Source organism: Cavia porcellus, unplaced genomic scaffold, assembly GCF_034190915.1.
Source record: "Cavia porcellus strain 051 isolate PalLab524CR breed Dunkin Hartley unplaced genomic scaffold, mCavPor4.1 scaffold_9, whole genome shotgun sequence".
Lineage (NCBI taxonomy): Eukaryota > Metazoa > Chordata > Mammalia > Rodentia > Caviidae > Cavia > Cavia porcellus.
In genome coordinates, this window is record NW_026947492.1 from 15,977,938 (window position 1) to 16,005,639 (window position 27,702).

General features: G+C 36.8%; 1 protein-coding gene and 1 pseudogene across 1 annotated transcript; both read left to right on the top strand.

Moving 5' to 3' along the window:
• The first annotated feature begins 6,666 nt into the window (after positions 1–6,666).
• LOC100713114 (olfactory receptor 8B8-like) lies at positions 6,667–7,700 on the top strand. Its single transcript, XM_003472617.4, has one exon. The coding sequence runs from the start codon at positions 6,679–6,681 to the stop codon at positions 7,609–7,611; it is 933 nt and encodes a 310-aa protein (XP_003472665.2). The 5' UTR covers positions 6,667–6,678; the 3' UTR covers positions 7,612–7,700.
• A 6,888-nt stretch (positions 7,701–14,588) lies between these two features.
• On the top strand, positions 14,589–15,491 carry LOC106028240 (olfactory receptor 8B8-like; annotated as a pseudogene).
• The last annotated feature ends 12,211 nt before the right edge of the window (positions 15,492–27,702 follow it).

Genomic DNA, 27,702 nt, shown 5'->3' on the forward strand with positions numbered 1-27,702 from the left:
CAGCCTGAGAGGCTTCTCAGTTCTGTCAGTGAAGCTGGAGACCTCACTTGATTAAAACCAAACTTCCTGCAAACATTCAAGCAGATTTCAGTAGACTAAAACCCATCATGTGAAGGAAGGTGGGAGAGAGTGAGGACGTGGCTGAGAGAAGGCTTGTCTTTGAGAACTTGGTTTGACAGTTGGCTCCTGACTGTAGAGGATCACAGAATCCAAGTTCTGCTTCACATTAACAGGTCATGGCCAGTATTTGTCAAAATGAAACCACACACACCAAATACTCTACTGCCAAGTGGGCAGAAGCTTTGACCTTCTGCCAATGAAATCACCAGGAATTACTTTGGAGTAAAAGTTACAGCCCTTGAGATCCTAGTTAGTCCAAAGTCTTCAACACGCCTTCAGAGATTTCCTTGGATTCCTCTCTGCACTTTTCTGATCTCAAATCACAATATTCCAAAAGGCTTAGCGGTGTGGCCTTTCCCCATGCAGACAGCACAATGTGCTTCCTGCACCCATCAAAGATCCCTCTGTAAACTGAAGACCTCGTTTTCCTTGATGTCCAGCTCAGTATCAGGCTTTCTCTTTTACAAAATCTTCTCCTCCCCTCTGTTCAATGGCGTCTCACTCTGTGAAATGTTTTTAATATTCATCCTTCTCAGGGACAATTCAAAATCAAGAAATCTACATCAAATACACCTGTGTGCTCCTCCTGGCTCTACAGTTACTGAGGATGATGTTCAAGACACTCATCTTTGCTAAGCCTCCCTGCTCTCCTTTGATAAGTGGAAATTATTCTAACACAGAAAGTTAATTTTTAAATGTCAGGAGAATAGCACTGAGAATCATACATTTGGCCACGAATAGATTTCTTGTTGTTTGTTTTTCTTTGCAATATGCTGTGATCCTATGTGAAACCCTGTCAGTTCCACTTGGTGGTGCTAAATAACTTCTTGTTCAATTAAGATTCGTAGTCAGTAATTTCACAGCAAGAATCCAGAACAATCATACCAAAAGATGAAAATGAGTCAAGGTATCTATGGTAACACCCTTCTCCTATTTGGTTTGGTTCAAGTCCAGTTTTGAAGGCCTCCAGGTAGAATTTTCTAGAGAATCACATCCAGCAGAAGCATATACCACTTGGTCCTGAATGATCCCTTCCCCAGCACAAGTAAGTAGAAATACGGCATTGATAAATCCTAAATAGCCTCTTGTTCTATTTATGATATTTTATTGAGTAGACAAATGTAATTACAATGATCATCTGAAGTAATAGAATCACACTTTTAATTTCAGGATCCCTTTATGTCTTAGAAATAAATGAGAAACTTCTAAGAGCTAGTTTCTGTAGGTTTTATTGAGCTACATTTCTCTCTCTCTCCAAAATTGTAACAAAAATTTTTAAAATATTTATTTTAAATGTAGCAGTGGACAGTCATGATCCTGTATACCTATTATCCTAGGACTCAGAAGGCTGAGACAAAAAGATCCCTGGAAGTCTGGGGCCAGCCATAGTGCAAAGTAAGACTCTATTTCCAAAAATAAACAAAGTAAAAGGAAAAAAAAGCAAAATATAAAATATAATAAAACAGTATAAAATAATGTAAATATATAAATATATTAATATAAAGTAATATATTGTAAAAAACAATTATTTTATAAGGTATGCTAAAATTTAGTGAGAAGAGTTGCTTTTGTTTGCTTTGCAAATGTGTTAATTAAAGTTTCTGGTTTTATAGAAGACAAGTGTATTTTCCTACCTGGATTTGTATATCATTGTTTGTGATATGTTTTTTGATTAAAATATGTGAACAAAAGTTGCCTCCATAGTTAAATTGGAAACAAGAGATACAAAGACTATTGCAAGCTGGGTGTGATAATGCATGATTTTTAAACAGGCACTCAGAAGAGTCAGGCACAGCACTGTACCTTCGAGTCCAGTGTGGACACTGTAGTGATTCCGTGAGAACCTGTTTAAAAATAATAATAAAATATATAGATAGGTATAGATATAAATATAGATATAGATATACATATAGGCGTATATAGGCCAGGATGTAGTTCAGTGCAAAGGCATCATGTTTCATTCAATCCCCAATGCCAAAAAATAAAATTACCTACAAATTAGATCTGAAATATAGCCATGAAACTTTCCTACTCTCACTTTAAAATCCATTGGTATGTCTTACTATCTGAATAGATCTTTCACCAAGATGAACAAAAAATAATTAATTGATTATTTGTAAAATATTGGTTCACTTGAATTTTGCAGAACTTCAAAATAGCTGTGCCTTTAATTTACAATGTATAAAGCTCCCATTTGTTAATGTTACCGATAAGATCATGTGAAAAATTTAACCACTGAGAAGCCGCATAGCTAGTAGTGAAAGAAAAGAATTTCCAATTTTTGCATGAAAGTTCAAAATTTTATCATTGACTGTGTTTTCTATCAATTATTTTCGTGGCATGAAAGGTTCCGTTAATTCATTTGAGGAAACACCCAAGCCTGAATCACCACAGTTTGTCCATCAGTTATTTTTCCATGTAGTGATGTATCATAACGAAGAGGCCAGTTCCGCTCACTCTGCAAAAACCAATCACATAAGTGCTTTACACTGCAATCTGCACAGGATTGTATCATGTGTACTTCCATGGCAATACATAATAATAAAAGATGTATAAGCAAGTGTTGAATTTTAATAAAATACTTGTTTCTGCTTCGTAAGATCATTCTTAAAACTACTGGGTATTCTGATTTAATTGTGAGTTCATAGCAAAGAAGAACACACTGACTGATATATTGTTAACAGGGTTGAGTTGATGTGAGGCCAGAGGCTAAGGAAGGCAGTTTATTGAAAAATTATATTAAAGACACAGATATGGGGAAACTTTTCCTCCCAGAATGGAGCCAGTGCAGGTCTTTTCCCCTCCTGCTTGAATTTCTTCTTAAGAATACAACAGGAGTTTCTTTAGGGAAAGCTTATTCTTAGTGTTGTATAAAAAGCACAGATATAGAGCCTGCGCCTTCTAATATTTCCCTTTAAATTTGGTCATTTTTAGAAAGGGTCAGCAAGCTAGGAACCAGAATCCCCACTCATCCCTGAGACAAATTCATTAAACACTTAAACAAATATCAGAAGACTGAATCTTTCAGCTCTGAAGCTCTTTTTCAATCAAAGTATTGACAACAACTTACAACATTTAACTTACTGACTTAATAAAATTTTTCTTCTCTCCTCACAATTTTTTTAAATTTGTTAACAGGTGCTTTATCATATAACAGTAACAGAACTGATGATCTTATCAAAGACCTAAACACAACACCAAAGATCACTCTGTTCAAGAAGCACTAAGACTCCCAGCTGACAGTTCCCTTTGGCATGTCTTATAGCCCTCAGTCTTTGGGAACTCACTGTCAGTATACATGGGAGTCAGGCTGAAAAGTCCATTAATGAGATCATCTAAAGGAATGCTAAAAGCTAAATATCTTTTACAAGACAGCTTTGGGCAGATTCCAAAGCTATTCTTACCTTGAAAATTGGTAAGACTGGTGAAGAAGACACTTTCAAATGAAGTGGTGAGGGAATAATCTAAATAAATTCATTCCAACACATGCTGGGTTGTACAACTCTGGAATCATTTGCTTAATTTCTCTTTAATGTCTTCATCTCCCTCCTAAAAGACACTCTCTCCATTGCAGAGTTGCTATAAACATAAATAAAGCAATACACATGCAATTCCATTTGCCAGAAAATATCCAGCCTTCTAAAGTAACTCCCTAAAAATACATATAAATAGAAACGGTATTACCTCCTCTCCCTCAGTTCATTGATAAGAAACGTTTGTGGTAATACTGTTTGGAAATTTCATGCCTGTATCTTGTACTCTGAGTAACTACTGTGAAGATAATAATATGCAATGTATTGGTTATTGTTACTCTCCTATTAGTCTGATTTGAAACTGTTATCTTTTATTTCTATTTTTTATTTCTTTCAAACGAATGAAGAAGTAATATGCAAGGAAATACACTTCTGAGAATACAGTGTAAATTAAATATTTCTCCTTTTACATACAACGAAAAACCCTGGAACCTATATATAAAACAAAGATGAAAAGGCTCTAAAATGTATAAAAGGCAAATCTCTTACGAATCTGAAGAAACAAAAGAAGATATACTAATGAGATCCTCATATTTTCTTTTTACCTTTTGTGTTCCTGATCTAGAGTTGAAGAAATTGGCAACAGGAGAATATCAGTAAATAGTGACAATAAAAAAGCTGGGATCCTCTGGACAGAGAACCAGGAAAAGAGCAATCAAACTCTTCCTTCTCTACTGAAATGCCATGAGGCTTTGTGGAGACATTTAGACACGAGCCATAGCAGTTGATGGTGGACTATTTCCCTCACTCAGAGTATTATTTTGACCCGAACTTTCTCATATATTGTTTTAGAGGGTGGACCTTGTACCGGGTATCAAACTCAGGACCTTGTGTGTGCCAGGCAGGCACTTGAGCTGTTGAGATAAATACCCAGCCACTCATATCTTTTTAAAATCCAATTATCCAGTGAACAATTCAAACATCCAGTGTTTAAATTCAAACATCCAGGGTTATTTAAGCCATCACTATTCTACAAATGTATGTTCTACAGACATGCTAAGCAATTCTTCGAAATATTGGAATGAGGAAATTTGGAGAATTCACACACAAATCCTTTGAGTCTCTATCTACTTTTTTCTGTGAGAAATTTGGAAATCGCTCACTTCATCACCATTTTCCTCAGCAAGATTCTCAGGTAGACATTTCCAGTCAGTGTTAAGAGGTTAAATCTCTAGTGTACATGCCACAAGTTAAAAGGTACTTTGGAGTTATCACAGGAATGATAATGCAGGAAATTACTATGGTCCTTGAAAATTTTCAAATATATAAACATGGACATTTGGACATACACTCCAGGGATAATTACTGTTAGAGATGTGGGAATAAAGAGAGAAGAACCCAAAAAATAAAATTCCCTTAAGAAATCAAGGTAAATGGGAAATGGAGGATGTACAATCCCTACAGAGAAGAAAAAACCCACGTGAAGAACTGAGTCTCTAAGGACTTAAGACAGATCATGATTTAAGGAGTAAACACAATCCCTTCATTACCTTCCTATGTCGAGGTTTGTTCTTCCGAGACACTCAGAAGCATCTTCCTTGCTTGTAGCCAATTGCATTATGTCATTAAACTCATGTTAAACCTTCTGGCTTCATGTGCAGTAGAAAATGTGATAAGAAAAGCTTGTTATTTTTCTTCAAGACTGATGTTTTATAGGAGAAATACTTCTCATTATTAATTATTGCCACCCTTTCAGGAAGATTTCCAAGAAATAAGAAAAATTAGTCTGTGCCGCATCCTCCTGAAATTGAAGCAAACAAAGCCTGAAAAACTGATTTGTCCTTTACATGCCACGGGGGTGAAAATCAATAAAGGAAGATTAAAATTTCCTCTCTTAAGGAAGGTTAGTTTTGAAATCTATTGGTATTAATGCCCTGCATTTGAATACCTCCTTCAGAAATTACTAACACTTATATTTAGAAGTTTATAAATTAATGTGCTGACATAAAGATTATAAAATGATCTGGACAAAGAGTATGATTAACACATCCACTGTTTCTACAATCACCTTTGTTGTGTGTAATCTGTATGCACATGCACATAGCAAGAGGAGAACTAAGATCTTCTCATCTAATTGTAATTATGCAAGGTTACACTGTTAACTACTGTAAACATTTTACAAAATAGATCTCCAAAGATTTATTATCTTGTATAGCTGAGTAATTTGAGTCTTTGGCAAATCTCACCAGATCTGTTCGTCCACTAGCCAATAGCATCAAACATCCTTCTCTTTGTTTATGTAAATGTAGCTATTTTATATTTTTACATTTAGATAAGAGTCAGAATTATTTCTGCATGTGTCTTGTTTTTTATGCTTAGCATAATAATGTCATACTTTTGGATAAAGTCGCAGGCTCTAAAATATGTAATTTGTTGATTATCCACAAACTAACAATCAAGCGAAACAAGTAGAAGAATGTCTTTGAGGGTAACAAAGAGTGTTCAGAGGATTAGTGGACCTAGGGGTGCAGTAATTTTATGAATAACTTCTTTGTTCATAACCATATCTCTCATTTTTCAAGAAGTTTCCGTGTGATAGGAGGCAGTAACTAAATGATTTCTAGAGTCTGTTTATTTTGTTTTAGAGTAGAAACTGTTCATGATTACAACCTCATCAGAGCCTAACTAGCTTTAAAGGTCAACATGAAGAGGAAAGGCCTCTGCCTCCAGTTCTTGTAAAGGAAGATTCCAGGCAAGGAAAGAAATGATAATATGAGAGGAAGGCAATTATATACTTATATAACCTAGCACTTTTCTCCCTTCTTGCTTGATTTATCTGGCAATCATGTTTCCTTGTAGCAGTGCTGACCTCAGCTCCCTGGCTAAGTTGGTAATGCTCTTCACTATGATTAGGTGTTTAAGCTGTAAGAAGAAGACAAGTGTTGCTTTTATCATGGTGACATTAAAGGCGAGTCCTTTATAGGTGGGTTTGTTATTTCCAGACATTCCTCACATATCGTTGGACAAGTTAGATGACGTCTGATGGAACCTGCTTTTCTCTGCCCACAGGCTGTCTCAGAGAAGAATGGCACCTGAAAATGGCTCTTTGGTGAATGAATTTGTTCTGATGGGATTGACAGACAAGCCTGACCTCCAACTTCCCCTCTTCTTCCTTTTCCTAGTGATATTCATGGTAACTGTGATGGGGAATTTGGGTTTGGTAACTCTAATTGGGCTGAACACACACCTGCACACACCCATGTACTTTTTCCTCTTCAACTTGTCCTTTATTGATCTCTGTTATTCTTCTGTGTTTACACCTAAAATGTTAATGAACTTCATATCAGAAAAGAATGTGATCTCTTACAGAGGGTGCATGGCCCAGCTGTACTTTTTCAGTTTCTTTATCATTTCTGAATGTTACATGCTGACCTCAATGGCCTATGACCGCTATGCAGCCATCTGTAACCCACTTCTATATAACATGGCCATGTCCCCCAGAGTGTGTCTCAGCCTTATGCTTGGCTCCTACCTGATGGCGTTTTCTGGTGCCATGGCCCACACAGGATGCATGCTGAGGCTGACCTTCTGTGATGCAAACACCATCAACCACTATTTCTGTGACATTTTCCCTCTGCTTGAGCTCTCCTGCACCAGCACCTACATCAATGAGTTAGAGGTTTTCATTGTGGTGGGGATCAACATCATTGTGCCCAGTGTCACCATCTTCATCTCTTATGGTTTCATCCTCTGCAACATCTTTCAGCTAAGCTCCACCGGGGGCAGGTCCAAAGCCTTCAGCACCTGCAGCGCCCACATAGTTGCAGTTTCTCTGTTCTTTGGATCAGGTGCGTTCATGTATCTCAAACCATCCTCTGCTGGGTCTATGGATGAGGGAAAAATCTCTTCTGTTTTCTACACTATTGTGGTTCCTATGATGAACCCTTTAATCTATAGTTTAAGGAATAAAGATGTTAAAGTTGCCCTGATAAAAACCTTGAGGAAAGGAAAGTTTTGATCAAATTCAATATGTCTGTGAAGTTGTGGAGAGATTATCCTTACTTAAAATAATTTAGTGGCAGCTTTCTTATATTTCTTTATTATCTGAAGGAGGAAATTTGAACCTTGCTTTAGTTTCTAAATTTTTACAGTAGGTTTTATTTCTTCCCTTGCCAGTTCCACAATTTCTCCTCTACAAACTTTCCTGTTTACAAGTCATGTTTGGAAAATAATTTTCTTCCTTTTCTTTTTTATTATCACTACGATCTTTTCCTCTAAAATAACAGATGTTTCTTCATATGAATTAATAAAGACAATCTGGGTGGACATTGCAGCATTGGCACAGGACCATTCCTATGCAACTTACAACCACGATTGAACCAGGTGATTTATCTCCACTCTGTGCTTCCCATCGTACACTGGGCAATGTGTGTTTTCCTAATGGTGATGTTTCACAGACATAGATATCACTGCAAAATCTATCCAATGCATACTTCATAATCTATCCAATGCTACCCATATTACAGGTATTAACATAATATAGCTTTTACTCAGAGACTTTGTATATATTCCATACAGTTGAAATCACAAATACTAGGCTGTCAGCACATGGATTTTTTTATAGGTGAGATACTGAAGTTGAAAGAGGTCAATAAAGTACTCAGCAGTGCTACAGCTCTTTAATTAAATAGCTGAGACTAGACCACTAGTCCTCCAATTTCAAGTCTACCCCTTATTCTGGAATACTTTCTACTTCATGTTCTCAGACTATTTAGTTAAATATGAAATATAAGAAAGTGACTCTGCTTTGAAAGTCGATGCTATTCTAGGAGAATGCACAACATTGTCTAAGGATTCTTGTTACATTATTATTATTGTTGCTATTTTTGATCCAGACAATAATGTGAAAGACCTTTTTGCTGGGAAGGAGAATACCTTTCAGCTTACTGTAGATGAGAGGCAAGTGACTCCATTTTGGAACAGAGTAGTCTGGGACAAAGTTAGAACTGACTTTCAAGGTCTTTTAATTGAGAAGTAATTGACCTGAAAGAGAACAGAACTCATACTGATTTTTTTTTTGTCTTTTTCATTTTTATTGGTACCAGGGATCAAACTCACCACTGCCTGCTTGCAAGGCAGGCGCTTATGCTGCTGAGCTAAATCCTCAGCCCCTCAGACTGGTTTTTTAAAAATGGACAATTAAAAAGATATTTCTGAGTGGAGAATGCCAATGAAAATTTCAAAAAACCTTTTAGTTTGAATGTGTTCTCTAGAGTGATGTAATTTAAAAGCCATTTATAAAGCTTTGATAAATCTTTTGAATACAAGAGTAAATGAGTAGGAACATGGAGGCTATTATTCTCTCTTCTGTGGAAGAAGCTAGCAATATAAAGTCATAATTTTTTCAGGTTTGTGTCATTTTATCTTAAAGATACTTCAGCTTAGAGGGCAGGCAGACTATGGAATAATTAAATCATATCTGGCTTTCATATGTTATTTCCATATGGAGGTTAAGACTGTAAGCAGAGTGGTAGATGATTTTCCTTGTGAGAAAACAATAAAAAAAGTGCCTACTCTAAAATTCTTAGTCTGATGTCACAAGTGACATTAAATATTTTCCCAAGGAACTGTAAAAATGCATACCATTTTCACCTTTTTCTGTTTTCTATTTCATATTTGCGTATTTTTATATTCAGAATATATGCTTTGTTGACTTGTTTGTATTTAAATGCACAGGACTGCTAAATTCTTATTTTAAGAAAGTTACCATTTCTTCATGGGTGACTAAAAAATCAACACTGTGATTGCTCTCAGCAAATTATTCTTATATAAAACAGCTGAGCTTTGTTTTTTTTATAAAAGGCTTGTCATTACTTATGATTAGCGCGAGTGTTCATTGGTGACTTTGCAGGCATCGCAGAGCTGGGTTACTCCTCATCCAATTCATTACTACTCATGTGGTCAGGTCTGCACCAAACAGGAATCCTGATCTTTCATCTGAAGAATATCAAAATACAATGGATGCCTATTTTATTTTCATAAAAGTAGATTTCTTTTAAAATGAAGTCATTTTAAATGCACTTTTTAAAATGTTGAAGGCAGTAGAGCCTTAAAAATAAATAGCTGACGTAGCCCCTAAGCTAAGCTTAGTTATCTGTTTGGATAGCTTCAAAAGGAAGCTAAGTCTGGCTGTTTACATACACTACACAGAATTATCCACAGGTTTTGGTTGTTATTGTTTACTAGGTGAACGGCACTAAAGAAATAATGCAGAACATATAAAAGATTTGGGGTTGTCATAGCTGAGAGTTAAGTTGGAAGTCATGGGATTTCCCAGAATGTACTCTGAAAGAATATTTCTATGTTAATGTGACAGCTTGAAATTTGAGGGAAAAAAAGGTCTTCTTAGTAAAGATCTGAAAAGGTTCTGGGATATTCTAGTTGTAGTTCAGTGTGGTTGTTACACGCTGCTTCACATCACTAATACCAGGAAAATTCAAGTGAAAATCATGGTGAAACATCACCACACACCTGCTGGGATGGTCATTATCACAAAGACAGAGACATTTTAGCAAGGGTATACAGGAAAGGTGCTTTGTATGCTCTTGGTTGAAAATAGAGATTATTGCAACCATTATTAGAAAACCACATGAAGTTAACTAAATTTAATTCAGAATAAGCAGTTGACACAGAATCCTACCTGCTTCCACAGACACTGATGTTAATTCCTCTTAGGTGCCTGCCTTCTCATATTCACTGCAGCGTTAGTCACAGTCAGATATGTATTCAGTTAAGTGTCCTTTGGCAAGTGAATGGATAAAGCAGTGTGGTGATATACACGTGCACACTGGAATATTTCTTAGCTTTTCAAAGAAACTCGTACGCTTGTGACAACATATGAGCTAAATCTGGAGGAAAATATGTGAGGTGTAATAAGCATGGCACAGAAAGAGAAATAATTCATAATCTCATTTATATATGGAATCTTTGAATCATTAAACATATAGACACAGTATAATGATATTTTTGGTTGTGATGAAGGTAGGTGTAGGGAAATATAGATTTAAAAGTAGATGCAGGATTCAAGCTTGTGGTTATGTTTAGGTTGACTAATTCTATGGCTGTCATGTATGTTTTCTATGGTTTAAATCTAGAATATCCCACCAAATGCTCATGTGTTCAGAGAGTTGGTTTCTGGAAGGTGATTGGATGATGCAGGTGCTATGCTCACTAATGAATTAATCCACTCGTGAAACGAAGCCTGATGTGGTGTCAGGAAGGAGGTGACCCTAGATGAAAGACGTGGAAGAGACAGGTCACTGGAGGGTGACTTGGAGGATATCTTGTATATTCTCTAGCACTCCTCCCTCACTGTCTGCTCTCTGGCTGCTGTGCTTTAAAAAGTTTTCCCCATCAGACCTTTCTGAATCACCGAAAAACCAAAACTAAATCATTCTACCTTTAGGTATTTTGATACTGATCAAAATACTTGAGTAGTTTGATACTGTCATGAGGAAGTGGCTAACTCATTAATATTAGTTTTATGCTTAATAATTTTTCCAAAAAATCACTACAAAAGACAATTAGATGCTTTCCCATATGCAGAAAAAGTAAATGTGTGAAGAGAAGAATACATTAATTTGATTTACTGTGGTAATCAGTTCACTGTCTATGTTTATCAAAAGTTTATAAAATATATCTGTATTCATATATATATACATATATATATATGTATGAAGAGAGAAGCCTCCCTTTAAAATATGAATTGTTATATTCACATGGACAGATATTCATAAATACTATAGAAATTATGTAACAGTAAATTGAAAAGCAGAGGTCTTACTTCAGATTTTATTTAAGCATACCCCAAATTAACACTGTCTACTTTATATCAAAAAAATGTTTCTCATGGTCATTTATTAATTTCAGCCTATTCGGCTACTCAGCTATGACTCAGAAGTATAGGTAATATTTTAATGTGTGCTATTAAGGCCAATCTGTATTCTTAAAATCTTCTAGTAAAGATAGGCCTTCTTGAGATACACAGCTGTGTCACAATGAAGAGCATCCTGAGCAGAAAACCTGAAAGAAAATCAACTCCACTAGTCTTCTCTTCCTTCTCTTGCAGTGAAGTCTCCCATTATGAGCATACAGGAGACCTATGTCATGAATTGGGAATGAATCAGTGCATATATTGTGTTGATGAATTTAGGATTCTCATCACTGCATGTTCTCATATTAAAACAAGAATATGATATTGAAACACTAGTTCAAAAGCCAAATTCTCAAATAAACATTTTCGTAGTCAACCACACTGAATTTGTATTTTGAGTTCCAGCCTTAGAGCAGTTCCAGTCCAACCCCACTGTCTCTGGGAAGCAAACGAAAGGAGAGAATGATGTTTGTGTCAGGATTATTTACATATCAGAAATACGAAGATAAAGCACAGATGGTCCCTAATTCATCAGAAGGTGATATTTAGAGTAGATATCTGGAGAGGAATCTGTGGGGACAGATATTATGGGTAACTTGCATGTCTGAAAAGATTAAAGGCTGCTACGGTGAGTGGGAGCACTGCAGGGAAGAGGTCGGCTGCGGTGGGGACAGGAACAGAACACTGCCAAGATGTGACATGCCTGCAGACTTCTGTAACCTGAGCTTCTTCTCTAAGTTAAATGGAGTGCAGGAGACTGAAAACAAACTTAGAGAGTTTAAAAGATGAACCCTGGCGCTCCCTCGCCTTGGTGGTAAACTGCTGGTGGCTACAGATGAAGCCAAAATTTAGTCCTGAAGGCTTTGTAGTTGTGCATAGTTATGTTAGAGAAGAAGTATACATGTTAGTGTGATATTTTCACTGCAAAAGGTTTTACATTTTTTTCCTGAACAAAACAAACATTACACATTTCAGTGGAATGAGATTAAAAGAAAAATGTTGTTTAAATATTAATGATAAATGACAACAACAAAAGTATTGTCCAGTGTATCCTCTCAAAGAAAAAAAAAAGAGGGAGAGAACAATGCTACAGAAAGGAGGAAAGGACATGGATAAGCAAGTTATAGAAAAACAATTAAAAAGATTTACAAATTTATGACAAGTTCACTCAGTTGGGTAGTAGACAGGGAAACGCAATTAAAGGAACAGTAATGTGTACCTCTATCGGACTGTCACACTTAAAAAACACTACCATGATTACTGATGGGTGTGCTGGGAGAGAGAAAGGTGATTTCTCACACTGCCTGTGGTGATGCGGTTTTAGTTTTGTAGAAAGTACGTGATAGTAAATGAAAGATGACATGGAAGTAAATTGTCAGATCAAGATGTATATTTAGTAATGATAATTTTAGTATTGCTTTTGGTGATTAAAAACCTGGAAAATAGTTATTACATTTATGTGGAATGCTTGCATATATTATGATTTATCCATAAACCAGGATATTGGAGATACCTCAATATAGTGTTTTTAACTAAAAACAGAAAGAGATAAAAAATGTGTACTTTGTGTATCAAGTGTGAAGCCTCAGAAATGTATTTGATTATATGAGTAACTAGGAAACTATGGGCATGTGCATGCCAGAATATTGGGGAGTATTCCCACGTGAATACTGGGGAGAGATGGGATTGTAGAGCTGATTAAGAAAAGGAAATACTATTGAAAATGGTAAAAGGCAGAAATTTGTGATCAACTGTGTAAAGCCCTGTGTATCACATACTGATAGATGTTAAAACATGAAATTGCATATGTGTGAGGATATCTACAAATCTTTAACATTTTAAAATATATCTTATACTACATTACTATGTTAACAACTATCTGTACAAATCGAAGAAGCACATGGAGAAAGAAGAACATAGAGTAAGTTTTCTATTTCATGCACCCAGGAGATGTGCAGTTTCCGAGCTGAAATCTGAATATAGTATCATCTCTACAAATACCAGTGTAGAAACATCTTCGTTGCTGCATAAACATTTGTTTAAAATTCATTTTGCCTAAAAGATTTTAATTATGGAGAGATTTCTGACAAAGATTCAGAATTAATTCCCAGAGTATTTGATGCTTAGGATAAAATGATTTACAAAATGCCACTTGCTATTAATTGAGAGAAAAGAATGTTCCTTGGGCTTTGTTTTTGTAGTTAATTATCACAGCAGGGAAACTCCTGATTAAAAATCATGGTCTTTAACTTGCAGAGTAACTCAAAGGCTGATTTATGAGTGTAGTGAGCTGTTCCTCACACAAAGAGGAGGAGGCTTCAGTTCAGAATTATTACGTCCTGAAGCCGCAGAGCTATTTCTCTTTGGGGAAAAGTAGCACAGATACCAAAAGAACAGTTCAGAAGCCCCTGGCATAAGAAGGGTGATCACTGAGTCTTCATGTGTTTATGCCCTGTGACCTTTTCTGATTTTCTCAACCCCCCGAGTTGCAGATAACTACAAGGTTTGTGTGGGAAGAAAGCAGAGGTAAGAAATACCACTGAGAGGACAGAATTTTCAGGGCCTTCAATCTTTCTGCCCTGTAGCAAGTTTTCTATGAAGGACACACAGGTTCCCAGGGTGGCTTACTGACTCTTGCTATGCATCTTTGGGAGTTAAAGAATTTTGCGTCTGTGTCCTGAAGTCTGCAGTGAACATAGCGCTCATGGCATGCGGCCTGCATAGCACCCAATTTCCAGCTCAGGGAATCCAGAGTGTAGTGAGTGAAGATTAACAAGAACAAACTGGAGGAGCGGTTAGCCACAGCTAAAGCCAAGTATCTGCATGTCTCCCCTCTTTACACATCGCCCCCTCGTGGTTACGCTGTGCTTCTCTCTCTCATGCACCTGCTTTCCTCATACAGGCAGAGCCAGATGGAGCTTTCTAGAAAATAAAATAAAACTTTGTGGAGTCTCTGGGCTTCTGGGATCCAGAAGGATATAGGCAGAGCACTGCGTGGCAAATTCGGATTCTACCTCAAATATAACTCCACTCTCTTGTGCTGCAGATTCTGCTCAGAGAGAATGGCCATTGGAAACACGACTCTTGTCACTGAGTTTATCCTGGTGGGTTTAACAGAATTCTCATGGACAAAGCTCCTTTTCTTCTTTCTCTTCCTAGGAATCTGTACGGTCACTGTGGCAGGAAACCTGGCCTTACTCACTCTGATCAGATGGAATTCACACCTTCACACTCCCATGTATCACTTCCTCTTCAATTTATCCTATATTGATCTCTGCTACTCTTCTTTTATTACCCCAAAACTACTGGAGTAAATTTTGTTTCAAAGATAAACACCATTTCCTATGCAGGATGCATGACTCAGCTCTTTTTCTACTGCTTCTTTGTCAGTGCAGAATTATATTTGTTGACAGTCCTGGCCTATGACTGCTATGTGGCCATCTGCAAGCCCCTGCTATAACGGTGACCATGTCTCCTCGGGTCTGCTCCCTGATGTCTGTGGTTGTGTATGTGGGAGCTTTTGCTGGTGCCTGGGCCGACACAGGGTGCATGCTGAAGTTGACTTTCTGTGAGGCCAACACCATCAATCACTACATGTGTGACATTCTTCCGCTGCTGGAGCTGTCTTGCACTAGTACTCAGGCCAATGAGCTGGTGGTGCTCACTGTAGTAGGCTTTGATGTGGGTGTGCCCAGCCTTACTGTCATTGTCTCTTACACATTCATCCTCTGCAGCATTCTTCACATCCATTCTAATGAAGGGAGTTTTAAAGCCTTTAGCACTTGTAGTTCGCATGTAATTGTTGTTTCTGTTTTCTTTGGATGGGGGCCTTTATGTACCTCCATCCTTCTGCAGTCCTGTTTATGGACCAGGGGAAAGGGTCCACTGTGTTTTACACCATTGTGGTACTCATGCTTAACCTGCTCATCGACAGCTTCAGGAATAGTGATGCAAGGTTGCCTTGACAAAAGCCTTCAGGAGGGAAATATTTTCCATCTGCAAGCAGTAGTATTTATTATGCAGGAATACAGGTTTCCCTTTAAACAGTCCTTCCTCTCACATACAGCATGGAATTTTCTCATATAGAAAGAAAAGAGGAGTAACTGAAAGAGCACTGGGGTCAGAAAGCCTGGACTGAAACCCTTGAAAAAAAAAAGACATCTCATTAACGAACTAATTCAGCACAAATTACAGTGTGTAGCTCAAAGGCCTAATAATTGCAAAATTCATTACCTCATTCTTTTCTTTCTTACTTTCCTCCTGAACTCTTCCAATTTTTTCTACTTACATTTTAGAGATAATTTCCATAGATTTCAAAATAGATGCACTAGTTTTTGTAGATGAATATATACTGATTATGTAAAGAATTCCTTCTCAGATAGTTCCAGAGTTCACATTTGGAATTTGGACCTGTGTATTTCATTGCTTATATCTACAGTTGAATTCTCCATAGACACCTGAATTTAATGTGTGAAATTAACCTTCATCATTGCAGGAAATTCCATCCTTTTCCAAGATCACCACCACAGTGAAAGCAGGATCACTTACCTAATTGTTAAATCCTCAGATGGGGTCTCCCTTCATTACTCTTCTTATTCATTACCACTCACACCTTTCTGCAGCACTCAATGCCCGATTACAGGGAACCTCTAGAATGTTCTCTCTCCGTGTTCCTTCTAGTATGACCCAATGCAGTGATTATGCCTCCTGTGAACCTGCCTTGTATGAGCAGACTCAGATTCAGCTGCGACGTTCAACGTTGTGTACACAGTAACTCTTTAGCTGACCACGCCATCATCTCTGCTTGGTTGGCCTGCTTGACCTGTCCATCCTGCACGTAGGCAGTTATCACAACCTCAGGGAAACCTTTCAACACTGAAAGGCAGGTTCAGAAGACTCCGGGGTATGTTCCTGTGGCATTCAGCGCTTACACATTAGACATAGCTCCCAGTGCGTTAGCATTCCTTCCTCAAATGTGTCCCCCACTAGTCTCTGGGTGGAATGTGCTTCTCCGCTATGGTATTTCTCTTACCCATAACATGATATCAAGTCTCTGGTAAAACAAATCTTAATAAATGTTACAATTATACTGCAATCTGATCCTGTGTGCTTCATTACAAGAAAATACTCTGAAATCCATTTCAAGAAATGTATTACACAAGGAAGACCTATCTCGCTTGGCTTTTGAAACTAATGAAAGACGTGCCAATTATGTGAATTAATAAAAGTTGTCAAACTTATTCAGACACCAGTGTCCTCATCCTAAGGATGAAAAACATAATACTACCTCTGGCAAAGGGAGTTGGAAAATTTTCTCTGACTTGCTTGGAATTCAAGCTGCTCTGAGTATTGACCTGGGTTTGCACTACATCTGTGTCCTATCCCTTACTGATCCACGGGCTGAGATCTTATAAAATAGGTTGAGCTGGAGTCATCCTGGTGTTTATCTATTTTTGAAACTTGTATTTTTTTTTCAATTGTAAAGAGTTAGAGATTTTCTGAATCAATGATTTGCAGCCTGCGTGCATGTCAGAATGACTCTTGAAATGTTTAAGACAAAACCTCCTCCCAATTTCCATCTAAGATCTACTCAGTAGAAGGACCTGTGAACAGGAATCACTTGTCTATACTTTTAAAAAATTTTAAAAATTACTGTATGATTATTTTTAAATTCCTATCATCTTGCTTTGAAATCCTATTTTGCCATTTTTTATTATCGTTCTTCTTGTCATTTTGCTTTTGTTGGTATTTTTGTTTAAGTTTTCATTTTTCTGTTTTTTCTCTTAAAAATAAAAATAAAAAGTTGTTATAAGATTTCTACTTGAGTAACTAGTCATTTAGGGCTTTGTATTCCTAACATTATGTAGATTTTTAAAACTATTATTTTTATATTCTCCACCTTGTAGGTGAATTGAAAATTCCTTTGTCAACCATTTTCACATCCAAAGATGTAATTAAAAATTTAAAGACTTAAATAGCACAGGTAACAAACTTTATTACTGAATATTTACAGTACTCTAGCTATTATTGAAAAAAAAACAAAATTATACTCAAGAATACACCATCTTAATGTGCATGGACTATGCCCAAATCATTTCACAAATATTTCAGGCTCAGTACTATAGAAAGAATTTTCTACTAGAAATAGAATTATATTAGAAGATACTGATTTAAATACCATGATTTATATTTAAAACTTTAAAATTATAGGAATGTTTATAAATAAAGTATGAACTCAAGGTGGAAAGAATAGTTGATATTTTTCTTATAGAAATCTAAGATTTACCAGAGGAGATTAGAAAGAAATAAGAATCTTATTTTCTTATATTACAAAAGTAGAAACTTGTAAAAGTGGTGAATTAGAAAAATAGCCCAAACTAGAAAAATAGATGAATGCAAATAGTATAGAAGTGGAAATTATTAATTTAGGTAAATATATAACTACAGGTACTCTAGATATTCACAGTGAAGAAGTTTTGTGATTGATTTCAAGGCATAAATCCAAAAATCAAACATATAATAGAAATATTTATGGGAAAATAAAATTTACAATAGAAAGAGAGCTTAAGGCTTCTTTTAAATGCCACCCATTCCACAAATCAAATACATGGTTAAAAAATATTTTCCACATAGACCAGTTTGGCTCAAACAGTTTTATAGAGTGATCCTCACAGCTGTCAAAGGATGGAAAATAAGCCTCTAATCAGTTTCCCAGAGGCTAAACAAAAAGAGGAATCTGTGCAACCTTACTTTTTGAGAGCAAAATGTTTCTTTTGCTTATACAAAGAATTTTCTTTAAATTTTTTTATTCTTGCATGTTATCTTTTGGTTTCCCTATTCTACTTGTACATATTTATAAGGTACAATGTGTAATTTTGGTTTATGTATTTTTGAACAGTGATCAATTCAGTATAATTAGTGTCTCTATTACCTTAAGCTTTTATGATTTTTTAAAATTTCTCTCTTCTATTTTGGGATATGTAAGGTACTAATTATGTAAGGTACTTAATATGTAAGGTTTCTAATTATACTTATTCTACCATTTCATAGAATTTTAGTACTTATCGTGTCCATCAAACAATGACATTATATGAAGATTGATTTGAAAATAAACCCAGAGAAGTAAAATTTGAGGAAATTCTTGTTATAATGGTAAATATGAACTTTGATTAATAGATTAGCAAATTAAAAATGACAAGAATAAAAATCATATCAATTTGTTTTATTTCTAGAGTGAAATGGTTTAGTAATGGAATATATAGGAGTCAATCAAATTATTTGAAAAACGATTTTGATTCTCTTATTCAACATAATAGTTAAAAGTCTGAAAATTTAGTAATACATACTTTATTGTTTAATTTTTACTTGTACTGGGAGTTGATTCAGGACCTTTACACTGAGCACATCCCATACCTATGACTTGTTATTTTTTTAAATTTTGAAATAGGGTTTTATTAAGTCACTAAATTGCTCTGGCCTTACTTAGACTCAAATGTGTTATCCTCTGCCTCACTCTGTCAGAGTGCTAGTGTTAGAGGCCCGCTGCATAGGCCAACCTAAAAAGCCTCTAAATGGATTTATGCTAGCTACCAAAACCCTAAATGGATCATCTGTTTTACTATGTGTGAGATGTGCTGTTCACTATCAGGACCAAGGTAAGCATGTTCTCCGTCAGTGCTCCTACTCAGAGATGCTCTGGAGGGATGAGCCTGATGGTGACAGGAGGAGGAGGACGGTGTGATTATGACAGCAGTTTACAGAACATTTGCTGCATGTCACACCTCACATTATGTAACACACCTCTCAGAGTGTATGGGTGGTAAATATTGTTACCAAAGAGAAAAAGGTGTCACAGAAAACTTCATCCAGTCTGGCCCTCTGCCATGGACTGGAGATTTGCACCCCGGTCCATTTGTACATTGAAATCCAGGACCAGTGAAATAGTATTGGAAGATGAGGTCTAGGGAAGTACATAAATTATGAGGGTGGGCCCCTCCTGTGTAGGATTAGTGTCCTTAGGAAAGAACAGGGGTGGGTTTATTTTCTGTCTCTGCTCTTCTTCATGTGAAGATACAACCTGAAGAAGGCTTTCCAGACCTCAGGAGGCAACTTGTCACCAGATAGTCCCAGTTCTGCTGAACAAGGACATCCCTTGTTTCGTGAACAAGGACATCATAGTCTCCAGAACCATGACAAATACATTTCTAGTAAATTTAAAAATTGCCCTGTCTTCATTATTTTTAATATAAATAAGTAATATAACTTATAATAACTTTAGGTATTTATTTTTTGTTCTTAGGCTGAATGGTAGTTTCAAATTTGTATTTTATTACTACTCCTCATAATTTTCATGTCTATATATAAGCATTTAACATATCTAACATTTATTTAAAAAAATTAAAAATCTGAGCCAGGGATTTAGCTCAGTGGTGTAAGCACCTGCCTGACAAGCTCAAGGTTGTGAGTTCCATCCTGGTACAGAAAAAAAAAAAAAATTAAAAGTTGAATATGAGTCAAAATAAATATTTATCAATTTTTAGAAACCAATACAAAATCAGTGTTTGTCTCTATCTACATGGAAGCCATAAAAATTTGGTAAGATAAATTTATTGTAAAAATAATAATTGCTATTAAATATATGTAAAATAGCCAAACTCATCAGTAATATGCATATAAAATGATGCAATTTTTTTCTCTCAAGCTGGCAATTGAAAAAAATCACCATAAATAGTTGACCAAACAAGAAACGTCAGGAAAACATGTGATTGGGGGCCTTAGCACAGTAGGGCTCATCTAGCTATGACCCTGGGGTGGGGAAGGTGAACGTCTCAACCTGCACCTCTATTTGCCTTTCCGTGATCACCAGAAGATGCGTTGCTTTGTTCTCATTCTTCATATTAACAGTGGTGAATTCATCAGCGTCCCCTCAACTAACTTCGGTTATCATCTTCTCATTCTTTGCTAATGGCAACCTCATTGTCCTGGTTTCAAAGATCCATGGCTCTGATCATTTTGCACTTTTTCCTTGCTCACTGTTTTGCGTGTCGGGCGAGGTCCTCCTGTGTCTCACAGGTCTTAGCTCTTTATTCTTTCATTATTATACGAACCATCTGCTTGACCGCTGTCTCAAGGCTCCCCTCAGAGTCTGCTTCTGTACCTCTTCTCAAAGCCTGTTAGGTCAGCAGTGGTTTTCTTCTGGAAATCTCATAATGAAATCTCTGTCTTCATGGTTTCTCCCTTCAGACTTTATGGTTCACTCGGGAATTTTGGCTCAAGGTAAGATATGCTTCCCTGTGTTCTTCTCAGTGCACAGTGCAGCCATGCTTTGCATTTGATCAATATATGGAAAATAAAATGGAAATTCCTCAAAAAATAAAACTATCTTATAATCCAACAATCCCACTTCTGAAAATATGTGAAAAATAATTGAAATCAGAATTTCAAAGTCTTCTGTTTATTACTAAGTTCATCGCAGCTAAGGGGTGAAAGCAACCCTAATGCCCAACCATGGAGGACTAGCTGTGTAAAATATGAAATATAACTATGGTGGAATAAAACTCACCCTTTAAAAAGAAGATTCTCTTTGTGGCATGGATGAGCCTGGAATATATTACATTAAGCGAAGTAAGTCAAACATGGAACAATAAATACCATAAGATTCCTCTTGCACAAGTCATTTAATAGTAAGATACATAAAAAGAGAACATAGAATTGTGGCCTCCAAGGTCAGGAAAAATTTAATATGGAGATTTTTTAATAGTATAAAATTGTAATTATATAATATCAGTAACTTCCAGAGAGCAATTGTACAATACAGTGCCTAGAATTAACCATACAATATCAAGCATTTAATATGTATTGAAAAGGTACACCTAATGTTAAATTTTCTTTTTCTTTTTTTTAAATTTTATTTAAGGAGAAAAAGGAAAAAAAAACAGAAAAAGGGTACAAGTTATACAGAATTTCAGAAAGAATAAACAGTAGAAAATCTCCAGTTAATTATATATTGTTATCTTAGAAATAGTTGAAGTTACAAAATTAAAGCATATAGAGGGGACTTTCAAACAGTGAGACTGCAAACAGTTTTGTTCAATGATCCAACAAAACTCAGTAATATGGTTATCTGTCTTATACACTTAAATATATATGCAGTTATATTTTTTACAGAACTTTATTTTCCATTCTTTTGTACAATGACAATTACACATTTTGGGTTTTATTGCTCCAAAGTTCTTATTACTTTTTTGAAGAAAGTAAAACAAAATGTGACATACCAGGACAGAGTCAGTCAAATCAAAAGCATGGACATAATACATAATGTAAAAACAAAATACAAGGTGATCAACAATGGTTACCATAATGCCTCTTGTTATCTTAAAAAGACCCTATATCATCAGTTATAATAAAATTGAACAAAACAGTAAAGAATAAGACCAATAAAACCAAAACTTTGGAGAATTAGAGGACTTCAAAAGAAGGTAATAATCAACCAGAATGGGCGTCACAATGAATCATATTGTCTTCATAGTTGTTGCCTATACTTTCAAACTTGGTACTATCAAGCATAATGGAATAGAGGAAAATCAGTCAAACAAGATGGTGAGAGCAATACAGAGTTTCAAATCAAGTTAATAGGAAATCAAAGTGGGTTACTATAATATATCCTGCTATTTTTTTATTTTTCTCTTAATTAAAAGGATAAAAATGAAAAAGTAGATAATAAAAAGGAGATTGAGATTAAAAAGAGAGTATAACCACAAAACAGTGCAGGTCAAATCATAGCCATTTAAGCAAAATAGTGTTTCACCACAAGATAGTCTCGACATAATAGTAGTTACCATAGCTTCTCTTCCTTTAAAATCTTTGGGTATAACTTTGTATACTGTAGCATCAAACATATCAAGACAATGTAAAACCATTCAAGAGAATGACAGTATTACACGGTATTTAGAATCAACTAACAGAAAATGAACAATGGTTTCTGTACAATCTCCTTGTCTATAAAAGTTTTTATTTATATTATCACATATAATAAAATCCAATGAGATACAACACGATAAAACCGATGGAGACAGAAGAACAAAAGCTTGATGGGACTTCAAAACAAGATGATATTAAATCAACACTACCTATTATGATGTCTTGTTTTCTCCAAAATGGCTGTTCCTACCATCCAACTTTCTCTGCCACATTTCTGTTGAGCTCTTTTTCTGTCATTAGTTGTCAGTTTGTCCCCTTCACTTCACTTTCTGCTCCATTCATTGTGGCCTCTCTGCCACTGTTTTTGGAGTCTTGATATTTTTCATTTTTAGAATATCCTGCAGTAATCTCTGTAGAGTTGAATTGGTGGTTGCAAATTCCCTTAGTTCCTCTTTATCCTGGAAGCACATTGTTTTTCCATCAATTTCTAGGGACAGTTGTGCAGGATATGTCAATCTTGGCTAGAGGTTATTATCTTTCAAAGCTTGAATTATTTCCCTCCATGTTCTTCGTGATTTGATGGTTTGTGCCAAGAAGTCTGCTGTAATTCTGATGGGTGTTCCCTTGTTAGTGATCTGTTTCTTGTCTCTGAAGGCTTTCAGTATTCTATTCTTATATTGGATTTCTGGAATTTTGATTATTATATGCCTGGGTGTAGCTCTGTTTTTGTTGTAGGTGGCTGGGGTCCTGTATATCTCATACATCTGAGTATCTTTACCTTTTGCTAAATTAGGGAAATTTTCCTGGATTATTTCTGTGAACAGATTTTGTAGTTCATTTGTTTGAGTCCCTACTTCTTTTTTTATGTTCGTAATTCTTAAGTTATAGATCCTCTTATCATCTTCTGATCTTTGTATTATTGCTGTTTGTTTTCTTGTTATTTTTAAGAAGTTTTTCATTTCATGCTCCCACCTTACAAATCTGCCCTCCAGTTCTGATAATCTATCCTTAGTTTCTTTCAAGCTGTTATGCCAGCTTTCAATAGAGTTTTTAGCTTCCTGGTAATCTCTTTGAACCTGCTTCACGTATTCTATGTTTTCTCTATTTTCTCCATCAAACAATTCTCCCCTTTTTTGCATTCTTCCATTCCACCATTTGTTTTTTGTTGGGCAGTGCTTAGCATGTCTCTAACTATTCTACTTCTTTCTTGCTTTATTTCATTAAATACTTCATTTTTGAACTCGTCTATGAGGCTCCGGAGATATCGCTTTATGTCTATAGGTGCCGTGTCTGATACTGCATGTTTTCTGTCCTCATTCTCCTTTGCCTTTACCTTTCCTGGATCAGTGTTCCCAGGATTGTGGACTGAGGACCCTTTCTTGTTGTTCCCTTTTCCCATACTTTTTGTTCCTTCCATACAAGCATATGTAGGAGGCCCAGTTTTTTTTTTTTCCTCTTAGTTTGTTACAGTTTGTTTGAATCCACCAGCTAGGTGTTCCCACCCACTGCAGAGTACTAGGGAGACACAGACCTGGGCAGCCTCTGCTGGGCCCGCCCCTCCAGGTCAAATTACTGAATGCTTCACTGCTAGGGTGCACCACGGGGCGCAGGGACCTGATCTTGGCTAGCCTACTGAATCTGAGTCCAAGGTGTCACCAGGCCAAGTGCTCCCCACCAATCCTGCTTGAGAGGGGAATATGTGACTAATGTCACTGCAGGGCCCTGTTCCGACTAGTCTGTTTATTCCCAGAATGTCCTCATTTGGAACCTCCTAGTCTATGAAAGGATCCCCATTTCTCTCACTCACCGCAGGTAGATGTAGGGCTACCTGCCAGTACTGCTCTCAACACCATTTGGTTTGCCAATTCCAGCTCTCAGAGCTTCCACGCATCTCTCTCCCTGCTGTGTGGATTGGGATGCAGTATCGGCAGCAGGCAATTCAAATCATGGCTTCCAACTGCATGGGATCCACCTTCCATACTGAGATTTTATCTGTTCCTGTTATAGCATCAGAATTGCATTTTCAGTTGGTTTCTCTCAGCTTAGTTCGTTTCTGGGTCAGCAGGGTACATCTCCCCTTGCATAGGACTCCTCACATGGCACTGCTCCTGGATTCTAAACTGGTAATCTCAGAGAGCCTCCGTGGCTGCTCTTATTTGTCTGCCATGTTCCTAAATTTTCTTATTAAATGAAACCCACACTGGAAACAAAACCAAAGTTATATGAAAAGTTTGGAGGTGATGAGCCTGATTACTACTTTGACTGTCCTGATGTTAAAATGAGGGTGTATGCGTGTCCAAACTCACAACATTGTGTTCACTAATGAGATGCAGCTCTTTATAGCAATTACATTTCAATAAAATGGGAAACATGCACATAAAACTCAAAGTGTTCCATGTAATATTTTCAAATAACCGTAATCAAAACAGTTCTAGAACTGTGGTATGCAGTTCACCAGCCCTGTGCTCTATGGAACCATTACAGTGCTGACAATGTAAACAGAGATGCTCTGTGATTATAAAATTAACATAAAAAATTTTCAGACTTACAAAATATGTCCATTTCTTTTTACACACTCTGAAGCAAACATATTTTGATATGGATACAACATACTGATTAGGTTAGATACAACATATTGAAATTAATTTTACCCATTTGTTTTTACTTATTTAATGTGTTTACTAAAAATATCTCTGTGGCTTACTCTGTGGCCTGTGTTATTCTCATATAAGACAGTGCTATTTATGAGCATTGGGTAGGAATAAATGATTATTCTATATGCCTCTTCAATCACATCTATTAAGGACAAACATCTATGACCTTTTCATTTTTGTAATTTTCTGAGAACTTATCATTTAAAATTTTAACTAACCCATAAAATATTTGTATTGGGAATGTACTATGATGTTTGGTACATGCTGTGCACTTTTTCTAACAAGAATGCTCAGAAAATTTAAAGGACATTTAGGATGCTTAGTGGAGTTAATTGAGAATAAATTTAATTAAACTTTTGTTTCTCAAATAGGACAACATTGGGGATGCTGCAGCTGTAACTTCTAAGAAGACGGAAGACAGACATTTCCCTTCTAGTGCAGTGAGCAGAGGCAGTGCTACGAGACACTGTTATAAGGGAACAGCCGATAACCGGGCTGGGCGTGACCTGTGTGTGTCCATGAACAGGCAACTATAGCTCTTATATGCCGGCTCCAAAAATTACACCTTATTGTAAAATGCTAGTGTTGACTTTTCATAAATGTCAAGCACTGGAGGAGAGGTGTATCCTTAATGTTTATCACATAGGGATTCGAGACACAGAAGATAATTCCCTCACGGAACTGGAGACCAGGGAATCTCTAGAGCAGAGGTGCTGTCTGAGTGAAAGATGCCATGTCTAAGGAGACACTGATTATCACAGTCAGACGTAAACATGGCTCTCAGTTGTCAGTGTGAGGCTCTGCCTCTGGGGACTAAACAGTTATTGCAACGTTGCAAATGGGAAATTAAGTCTTCTGTGCTGCATCACTAGGTTGTTCTTCCCATACTGAAGAGATTGTTTACTTTTGTTACAACTGGGGCGGACTCCTTGGCAAGAGTCCAGTGAAGAAAATTCTTCATGTTTCTCCCTGGAGTAGTCCCAGGGCCATTTCACAGTGGCATGTGTGTCCCGATGCCCTCAGCACTTTGGGTACCTAAAAATTCTGACAACTTTTTTTTTTGGCTGATATTATTACAATTGTTTTTTCCCAAAGCATTTGCCACAGAGATAAAATAAGGACCAGCACGAGGTTCTCAAGAAGAAAATCTGTGAGTGTCGGAATCTAATACCTCTTGGAAAGATTCTTTATTTTGACCTCATAACCGATGGCATGAAGAGAACTTGGCACCATCAGTCCTTCTCCTGAAGGCAGCGTTGAGAATTTTGTCACTATAGGACCTGCCAAGAGGTGAGAGGATGGACAGCATAGAGTGAAAATTCCAGTCACTATGAGAAGAGACAGATTCTCGGTCTCTTGAGGATTTTCTATGACAAGAGCTAAACTTCGTGGTATTCTAGTTTTTTGGCCTTGAAGGAGGCACAGTATTTATGTTACTCAATCATTTCTGAGGTGGGGAGGGCAGTTACCTCTGCAGAGCCTAGTGCTGAAGGGAAGAACACAAAGACATTAAAATAAATGTAGGAAACATTTGTGGGCAAATCTGCAAGAAGAGTCTTTTATTCCACAGCTAACAACACGTGTTTTTCACCCTTACTCTGTGTCAGGTCTATGCTCTGTAAAAGGGATATACAGTGAGTGAGGTGGATTGTCTTGAGCAAGGTTACAGTCTAGCAAAAGATAAGATATTAATTATAGAAATACCTCCCCAACTCCGACACTTGGTTTATCATTAGAGTCTCACAAACCCCACTCATTTGAAAGCCCTGCTCACTTTTCACTTTCTTACCATACACTTCTCTCTATCCTTTAAACCTGACTTTTCTCTCTATACTTTGTTCATTATTTTTCCTCATCCCTCACTCTGCCTGGGCTCCTATTCTATCTCCCTTTCCTTACTGCATTCCAGATGTAACCCCACCCATCGTCCTTAATTATGAGTTCTCACCCCTTCTCATTCTCCCTTGTATCCCCCACTCCCCCTCTGAACCCTCTGCTAACCTTGAGCCTTAGATAACTTTCCAGGTCCATCCATTCCTTACCTGTCAGTTTCTCTCAGGTTTGCCCTTCTCTCTGTCTACAGACCTCATTTAGTCAATCACCACATCCTCCAGGTCTACACCATCCTTGAACTTCTCATCTTTTCTCCCTGTACTCATGTACCTCACACAGTGCTGACCCTCACTTATCTGAGGATATGACCCACAGGGCCTCAGAAGGCCACTATCTGCAGATCTGAGCCAAAGTGTCATGGAAGTTCACCTACTGAAGTGAAAGCTAGAGACTGAAGGAGATTTAGTGATTATAAAACTGCTAACATTCAATATTTTAACATTGTGAAACAGATGTGCAGGTTAAAATATCAACCCCATTAAAGTAAGAGTGCCAAATTGTCATGTACTTATTTGAGGTCAACATAATTCTCAAATCCTAAGGTTTCCAAAAGCTCTGTGCAAACCTCAATTTCTCAGACTTCTCACTTTCAGGCACCCCGGAACCATTCTCTGATGCTGCACTTTGCACAAATCAGAAGATGTCACTGAGCATCCAGAGTCCAAAGTGCCCTTGAGTGTGGACATTTGATGTATAAGAAGTGACACGG